The following is a 9,815-nucleotide window of genomic DNA, read 5'->3' on the forward strand; positions in this document are numbered from 1 at the left end:
AAAATATGGGAAACTTTCTCATATACAAAAACCAAAACGCTTGAAAAGTCAATCTAATAATTAAAGTAACGTGGAAATACGAAATTTGTTTCAAAGATTACGTGACCTCTCTACTAAGATAAGTATTTTCCTCTTTGGAATCATTTTAACCCAATATTAAATCCAAGAACGATTAAAAATAAAATTAGACTAAATAATAATTTGTTATAAATGTAAAATAATAAAAGTTTAATCTATTATCAAACCGGTCCGAAACATTTGAATAGGTACTCACTTGATGGGGCCCTCTTTGAAAAATAATCATTTGTATATATGTTATTAAACAGTGTTAAATATATTAGAAAATATGTTTAAAATAAATTTTTAATATATTATATGTTTACAAAATGAATAACTCTAGTAGTAGAAATAAAAATAAATATACAATTTTATCTTAGTAAACTTCGAAATTTAATTTCTTTAAAAAAAATAGAACTATCTTTACAAAAACAAAGAACCAGGAAAAATATTTTATATGATTCTTAAATTAAAAATATATATATTTTTGAGTAGGGTTCCTAAAAGCTTTAGGACCGTGTATATTACATACAATAGCGAGTTGATAAAAGAAAGTTTTTCTAAAAAGAAAATGTGGGCATGTATGATGTTATATCTATAAAGTATACAAGATAAGAAAACGAATAATGAACCTTGAAATAGAATAGTCTAAAAAGAGCAACGGTTGACTGAACCATCGCCTTCCTTCCTCATTCTCTTTATATCTCTGATTCATTCATTATATATCTCCGTCTAATTTCATAATCATCTCCTTATAGATTCTTTTTCAAAAGACCAGAAAATTTATTTATTTCTCCGTCACTTCCTAAATGGCATCCGTTCAATGCAGCATCGGTGATTCAATCTCAACACTTCATCCTGACATCATCCAAACCCAAATCTTAACCCGACTCGACGGTCTGGCGCTAGCCTCCACCGCGTCAACCTCCTCTTATCTCCAAACTCTCTGCAATCAACAGAAGCTCTGGCGGGAAATCTCCACTACCACGTGGCCTTCCGCCGACGACTCACGTGTCGTTCAAGCCATATCCTCCTTCCCCTCTGGTTACCGTTCCTTCTTCGCTGACTCGTACCCGTTCACTGAATACACGTGTCAGTCGGAGAAACACGATCCACCGACCACGGGGCTAATCTCAGCCGTTGACCTTTATTATAGAGGAGAGTTAATCTACTCGAAGGTTCGAGAGATGGAGAACGGTAAAGCAGGATGGTTCTTGTCGGCTCCGTTTCGAGTCGATATGCTTGAGGAGAAAGAATCAGTTCAGACCCGGATACTATATCCGGGTGGGGATTACGAAGCCTGGGTGAGAAACATGGAAGAAAGCATGGAGCTTAACTGGATAGTGATAGACCCGATCAAGAAACGTGCGGCGAATATATCTAGCAGAAAGGCTGTTTCTGCTAGGCGGAACTGGTTAACCGGAGATTTAGAGATTAGATTTTCAACGATTGTGGCAGAGGCGGCCGGGAAGAAAAAGGCGGCGGAGGTCGCGGTGGTTGTGTCGTGTGGAGCGGCGGAGACGTGGAAGGAGGTGGACGAGGAGGTGGGGGGAGAAGTGCACGTGAGGGACGTGAGGTTGCAAGTAGAAGACATAGAAGGGAAATGTTTGAAAGGGAAGGATAGTTTGGTAATTTTACAAGGGATGTTGAAAGGGAAGAGATGTTGTAAAGATGGTGGTGGTGAAGAGAGAAGAAGAGTTAAAGAAAGGTATGAGGAATACACGGAGATGAAGACATATTTGAGAGAGAAGAAAGAGAGGAGGGAGAAAGCTCAAGACACAATTTGTATGATCTTTGGCTTCTCTTTGTTTGTCCTTTTGTGGAGTTTTATTTTGTTAAGGTAGAATATGCTAATAAGGACACTACGACATATAAACATTTCTTTGATCACATGTGCTTTTCTTTTATGATCTTGTAATAATGAAATATATGAGAATAAACAAGGACTATTTATCACATATACGAATATGTTATTGTTAGTTTCTTGCCAAAATGTTCTTGCCAAAATGTTTTTGTTATAACAATAAGATTAGTTTCTTGCCAAATTATAATATATATTAAATTATAATATATATAAATAATATATTTGTTATTAAAAATAAAGAATTTTCCGCTAACACAAATAATTCATTATATATATGCAAAAATGAAATAATAATATCAAATATGAATAATATATGTAAAATGAAACCTTATCGTCAGGCAATTGATTGAATTTGGAAAGTTTTGTGCAAACTCAGACCATTGACTATGTCTTGGTTGCTTGCAAAGTAGGAAATAGAAATACAACCAGTTTCTGGCTGGATAAATGGACAGGAGAGGGATCTTTTGTTGGATGTGGTGGGAGAGCATGGACTGTTAGTTTCTGGACTTCACACAGATGTCGTAGTTGATGATGTTCTTGGGAATTTTCGACGATGGTTACATATCTCGGTCTAGAATGCTAGTTATACGCTTGCTAAAGCAATTTATACCAAATCATGAATTTATTATAGAAGTGGACGTTGTATATGTTTGGCAGCTGAAAAACACTTTGAGTGACTCTCCTCTTCAGCTACATAGAATTTCTTAAATAAGGCACCACCTAAAGCGTCTTTGCACAAAGTGGTCTGGTTCAGTTAAGTAATTCCAAAACATGTTTTCTACTTGGGTTGGGTTGGGACATATTACCTTCCCGAGACATGATGAGGTTTTGGAGGAGAAATGAAGTTTCGGGAGTTAGGTGTCCCAAAGAGAGAAAGCTCTTTTCTTTTAGTCACGCTTTAATATTTATCCATTTTCTGTTGTGGGGGAGGGGGGATGGGGGGTAAGAGTTTTAGGTTGCATGTTCTTGGTGTTTGTTGTGCTCTTTAGATTCGGAAACTCGCTAGCACTTGTTATTTGACTGTTTTTATAGTTGCCATGTTTGGTATTTTTTCACCTCGTGTCACATATTTCTTCTCCTCTTTTGCTCGATGATGTGATAAGATGGATAAAAGACCCAGTTTCCATTAAGAACATTGCTCTAATATTTATTTTTATTAAAGCTTCACTTTATTTGGTTATATATATATTAACAAAATATTATTATACATATTTTGTCAATTTATATTTTGTTAAAGCTTCACTAATATATATATATATATTGTTAATTTTAAAAAGAAAGATTTATGGTAGCCTTTTGTTATTATATACATATATATATATACACACATATATATATACATATATACGAGAAATTGGACCTTATAATCACACAAAAATGCATAATTCACATACTAATCATTTACCCTACCAGACATATACACACCGTTATAAATACATATTAATACTGTAATATCTTTTGCATCAACCGGCAGAACCTGCTAAATGTTAAAAAAAAATTATTAACCCCCAAAAGTAAATCGTGGTTTCCGTCGATGGTTTTCTCCATCTCTTTGAGCCCACCGTTTTGTTCCACATCGTCGCCAGCGTCGGGTCGTCAACCTTCTCTGAATTTGATCCTTCTGATATCTTCCACCGCCACCATCGTCCCCAATTCTGAAATCGATTGTGAGAAGACGTCGTTACAGATCCAAGCGGTGAGAAAGCAGCCCGAACCTCTTATTCCCTTCACATCGGCGCTTCGCCTCACACCACTGCTTCATCATTACAGTATTTTTCTTTTGTCTCTGTGAATTATCAAAGTTGATCGGAGAAGATGAGCAATATGTATTTTTATATTTTATTATGCGATATATTCTGTTACTATACTATTTTAGAAAGTTCCATTCCATTTGACGGTTACTAAAAAGTTAAGTATTTTGTTTAGAAATATAGTTTGTAATTTTCTTAAGTTCTCACTATCGTTACATGTTTTTGAATCTGTAAAAATTGTACTATGATCGTTACATAATATTATGTACCTTCTAGATTTTAACATTTGGGTTTATGATTTATATTTGGGTTTGGGTTTGGTTTTTGGTTTAGAAATTAGAGTTTGGGGTTTAGTATTTAAAAGGTGAGGGATATGGTTAGGGTTAACATTAACTTCTTCCATGCAATCATAGACATTTCATAATTTTACCAATATGTATTGTGTTATTTATTTTGTTCTATTCTATTTAAGTTTATGGTTTATATTTGGGTAAAGGTTTAGTGATTTGAGTTTAGTATTTAGAAGGTGAATGAGTATAGTTGGGGTTAGCAATAACTTCTTCCATGCAATTATAGATATTTTATAATTTCATAAATATGTACTATGTTATTTATTTTGTTCAATTTATATGAGTTTTGTGCTTATATTTGGAGTTACAGTTTATATTTGGGTTTATGATTTAGATTTGGTTTTAGGATTTACTGATTAGAGTTTAGGATTTAGTATAGAAGTTGTGTGGGATTGGGATAAGGTTTAGTATCTAAGGATTGGATTTCAGATATGTTTAGTATTTAAGGGCTGTAGATAATGTTAAAATTTTATACCATTTCAGTGATATAGAATAGAATACTCGGTGCATATGTATGTGGTCAATAAAAGTATACGTGGATGATTATTTCTTCTACTGGTCATGTTATTTTTCCACCTTTTACCTGGTACCTGCAAAAAAATAATAAAACCAGTTATTTTATAGTATAAATGTTAGATACTAAATTATGTCAAAATCAATAAGATTTATCTAATTTGTATTCAAAATATGGCTAGTTGGCAAATAAGCCCTATATATATGTATACATATGTATATGTGTATGTGTATATATATGTATATATATACATACAGTGAAACCTCTATAAATTAATAATGTAGGGACTACACCAAAACTATATATTTTTATTAATTTATAGAGATTATTAATTTATCGAAATACTAACTGAACCAAAAACTCAATTTTGGGACTATGAAATTATATTAATTTATAGAGATATTAATCTATCGATTATTAATTTAAAGAGGTTCTACTGTATATGTAACATACATATGTATATATGTATGTATATCCTTTGTTAGTTTTAAATGTAGAAGTATAGATGAAAACGAAGAAGGACATGTAGCCAATAGTACAAGTTATTTTAGGAAAATTTTTGAATCATCTGATTTTAGGGAGATTGATGAAGTTTAGCAAATGTGGCTATGGCCATCAAAATTTTGATTAATGAAATCTGATAATTCATGTTATGGAATGGAAAGTCAAGCTAACCTTATTCACAATGCACCCCAAAAAACTTCGGGTTTCTATGGGATGACGACTTTATTCTACAATAAAATTTGGAATATAGTGAAGAACGATTTAGGTAGTTAGTGAATTCTTTTCGATGGCATTATGGCTTGAGGACCGAATCATACAAATTCTGTCTCGTTCCAAAGAAGGATAAGTCCACGGAGATGTCTCTGTTGAAGACCATCAGTATGTGTAACGTCAGTTACAAGATAATCTCTAAGATTTTATGCTATAAATTAAAAAAAGTTTTGCCATATTGTATTTCAGAAACTCAATCAACCTTTATTGTTGAAAGACATATTACATACAACATTATGATTTTTCGTGAGATGTTTCATGTGCTTAGAACAAAGCCAATAGATAGAAACAAGAGATAAGCAATAAAACTAGATATGAGGAAAGCGTACAACATGACGGAATGGACTTTCATCAGATTTTCATCAGAGCTGTAATTCAGAAAATGAGCTTCTCACTCACTTTCATTGAATTATATGGTGTACAATATCAGCCAAGTACAAAGTCTTATGAATGGTTAGCTTAGAGGGAATAGTGTTTATGAAATAGGATTACGTGAAAGAGACCCCTTTTCTCCTATCATATCTACTATATGCACTAAAGGCGTTTTTAGTCATACAAAGAATCAAGAGAATATAATGGGGATGCGTGTCTCACGAGCTAACCCTCTAGTATCTCACCTTCTCCTTGTTGATGACATCATTTTCTTTTGTAAAGTGAAACTATGATAATGTGAAGAAGTTATGAAAGAAGTAAAGATATATGGAAAACTTCTGGATAATGTATCAACTTCAATAAATCATCTCTACTCTTTAATAAGAGAATCCCTAGAAATTTAAAGCAAACAATTAAATACTCTCTTGGGATCCAGAATGAAGTTAGCATGGATACTTACTTGGGAATACTTGAAGATATCAGTGGCTTAAAATGTAAGCTATTTGCCTTATTTAAGGACATACCACAAGATAGAGTTTAAGGTTGGTTGACACAGTGGCTATCAAAACACTACAAGAAAACAAGTAGACCCCGATGCAGAATCAGTAGGTAAACAGTCGCAAACTACGTCTTACGACTGAATAGGGACTGAAAATTATGGTCGTCAATCATCGTGTCGGTAATTACATCAGTCGGAAATCAGTCGCTAAATAACGACTGAATTACGACTGAATTACAACTAATAAGATCAGTCGGAAAATAGTCGGGCAATAGTCATAATATATTATGACTACACTCAGACTGTTTCACGTCTAAATTACAACTACTTTCTTTGTCGAGTATTTCGGTTAAATGCAGTAGTTAATCAGTCGGATATTCTCAGTCGTTAATCAATCGGTTACGCGCAGTCGTTAATCAGTCAGCTGGTTGCAGTCGTAAATCAGTCGGTATTCTCAGTCGTAAATCAGTCGAGAATTTAGTCGAATTTTAGTCACTAATTCTGTGACTGCTTAGCGAATACATTTTTTTATGAGTCGCTATTTAGTCGTAAAATATTGCTATTTTGATCATTGTTTTACGACTATATTCAGACTCCTTTTGTTTCTTTTAATTGGTAATTTTGTTATTTTTTCTTCTTGTTTGTAATGCTATATAATAAAACTATATTTATTAAACAAATTGTGAATTAGAAAACACTAATTAATTTTAAACCTGAAAATGTTAACAAGCACTGAGAGTTAACCGAAAATGTTGACAAACACCGAGAGTTTGAAAAAAAAACAACTAAACAAAAGTCATGTTTCATGTCCTAGAGATATAAACAAGAAATCATGGTCAGGTGGTGGAATTAGTAGATACGAACTCATCAAATCTATGATCAGTTGCAGACAGAAAATTTTTCACTACAGAGAACTCGTTGATCTGCTTTGCTTGCTCTACAATAGTAGCACCCTGCTCTACAATAGTAGCACCCTGCTCTGCAATAGTAGTAGCCTGTGCTGCATTAGAAGCAGTCTGCTCTTCTATTTTGCGGTGAGCTTCTTTAAGCTGCTTCTTCATGTCGAGGAATGCAGAAGAAGAGAACTCACTGTACTTCCGTTTTTCATTGACGAGAGTTTGCTGGAGGCTTCCAATGCCATAGTATTGTCCTCTTTCAATTGTGAAAGTAGACTACAAAAAAATAATCAAATTGTTACTATAAACCAGAAGAAAAGAGCATCGAGTATAAAGGGAAAAAAAAAGACACAGCTTACCAAAAGGAATATCTCGTTATCCTCCTCTATGGAGAGCTGTGGATCATTGGAATCACCATCTGAACTCTGTGAGTTTTCGGCCCAAGGGCAGTCAACTTAGCTTCTCTGTTCTTCTTATATATCTCTGCAACCTGCTCTGCTTTGAAATCAACATAGGTCTCATCCGTTTTTGTATGTGTCTTGATGTAAACTTCACCAAGGGAAACTGGTCTGCCCGATTCCTCAACCTAAAATGGTAAAAAAAAAAGAAAGCAAAGTAAAGGTTAAATGATACAGATTGTTTAACTTTTATGGAAGGAGCGAAAATAGCTTACACCATCTCATGTTCGATCTGTTGGAAAGACTTCTGGCCAGAGTTGTGCTTGTGTGGACCAAGTCCGTTCCGGTCAGACAAACGAGCCGCTGATGTAGTCTCACTCTTTTTCCGCTTCATGAGTGTCCCAATGCGCTGTCATTTCTTCCCATAGAGTATCGTGGATCCAGTTTGGTTGCTTTTGAGTCCTCCTACAAATGCTAACCATGTCTTTCATACGTCGCTGACATATCGCCTCAAAATTTTCCTGAACAAAACCAGTGTGTATTTGACCCCAAGTGTGAGTTTTTTACAAAAAAAAAAGAAACAGAGAAAGTTGATGTTAAAAGTCAAATTAAACAAAAACTGAGGTTTAATATAGAAGATAAGACTTAACTGAGGAAATGAGGTTTTAACCAAATCTATTGCGATATCATTTCTGATCTATGTTATGTCCAGCTTCTTAATGAGTCAGTCTATGAACTTTACATGGCGCTGTTGAGATAATAATTATGGACATTATTACAATTTTCTGATCCTCTATTAGCTAAGGTTTTGCGTGGTAAGTATTATAGGCTTACCTCGCCATTGTGGGAAAGTTATACAGATACTACCTCATATGTTTAGACAAGCATGTTATCTGTGAGACTGCTATTGACATTGCGAAGTAGACCAAAAATCCACTCAGGTTACAAGGTTAAAGCAAGGAAATATCCATGGATTATGACTACACATGCAAGACCGGCCAGCCAAATGTCTTGGTTATGCATTCTAGAATGCCAATTAGTGATTTATTAAAACAGTCATGACAGAATGGGATATCGACATGTTGGATAATTTGTGGTAGCTGGAGACATTCTGATAATTTGGAGTTTGGCCGTTAACCGAACTACAGATCCAGATACCTATTGTTGAAACAACAAGAAGAGTGGCTGGTATATTTTTAAGTCATGATATTGGTTTGCTAGTAGTATCCCGAAGAATGGGAGGGAGGTTATTTAGGAATCAAGTATCACTAAGCTTCAGACCTTTGGTTTCAAATATAATGCCTCTTAGAAGATGCATCATCTTTAATTGAAGCTAATAACAAGTCATGTAACAATTATAAAGAATCCTATATGTCTTCATATGTGATGTGATAATTGATGTCTAGGATGTGGAGAGCCAGATGAATCTATCACTGATGCAAACTTCGAATGTCCACGGGCTTTACAAGCATGAGTTTTGTTAGAAACTCCTTCAAGTCAAATATCTTCCAGCTTTTGTGTGTCTACTCAAAATGGATTATTTCTTATGGTGGGAAAACAATTTTGAAAACCTAGAGCTCGACAAAGATCTTTATTCCTAGATAATATGGTATCTTTGGAAAGTTGGATTAAAAAATTGTTCAGAGGCATAGACATTGATTCTCAGAGCTGATAAAATACGAAGAAGAAGAATGTTATGCTTGGTTCTCAGCAAATGAGCGACTTAATATAGCGGAGAAGCAAACAATACTCATTGATCCACAAGCCATATGCTTATATGATATATATGTGCTGAATGGTTCTTTGACTTATACCTAGCAATATAGTGTGGTTATGGATGAGTTTGGAAGATCTGTCTCGACAAACCCAACTTATGGGTTCAAAAAACATAATAAGATGAGAGTTATCTTTGCATTCATAGATTAAAGCACTTGCACTTTGCTGGATAATGGAAAAAAAAAACTACATAACTCCACATGTTACTCTTTGGAACAGAGTGCAAATATTTGTTCACCATGACTAGGAATTAACAAGCATGGTCAAATTTTTAACAGAGTTAACGAAAAGGGCTTTTTGCAAAAGTGACTCAAAACTTGAAGTCAAACATAAAACTAACCTTTTCTTTTGACTCATTTTTTTTTTGAGTTTTTAACCCCACACCTCCATTTAATCTACGAAAATGCCATTAACTTTTTATTTTTTTTGTTTTTCGAAAATGGCTTCTTTACTGTCTCAACCTCATATTCTTCAAGTATTTATAATATTGCCACTGCCATGAATAGTGGGAACAACCTTGTACGAACTGTTTGGAGCTTTTAATGCCCTTTAATGCACGTAAAT

At 34.2% G+C, this 9,815-nt stretch overlaps 1 protein-coding gene and 1 pseudogene across 1 annotated transcript; one reads left to right on the forward strand and one right to left on the reverse strand.

The window, feature by feature from the left end:
• Positions 1-669: 669 nt before the first annotated feature.
• LOC108816315 (F-box protein At2g27310) lies at positions 670-2,017 on the forward strand. The gene has a single exon (XM_018588895.2). It carries the CDS (start codon positions 867-869, stop codon positions 1,899-1,901), a length of 1,035 nt encoding a protein of 344 aa, XP_018444397.1. The 5' UTR covers positions 670-866; the 3' UTR covers positions 1,902-2,017.
• A 5,000-nt stretch (positions 2,018-7,017) lies between these two features.
• On the reverse strand, positions 7,018-7,957 carry LOC108815415 (uncharacterized; annotated as a pseudogene).
• Between the last annotated feature and the right edge of the window lie 1,858 nt (positions 7,958-9,815).

Source organism: Raphanus sativus, unplaced genomic scaffold, assembly GCF_000801105.2.
Source record: "Raphanus sativus cultivar WK10039 unplaced genomic scaffold, ASM80110v3 Scaffold0770, whole genome shotgun sequence".
In the NCBI taxonomy this organism is placed as follows: domain Eukaryota; kingdom Viridiplantae; phylum Streptophyta; class Magnoliopsida; order Brassicales; family Brassicaceae; genus Raphanus; species Raphanus sativus.

Bases quoted from the DNA above. Each gene is read 5' to 3' on its own strand.
- LOC108816315 (XM_018588895.2), top strand. From the start codon at position 867: ATGGCATCCGTTCAATGCAGCATCGGTGATTCAATCTCAACACTTCAT.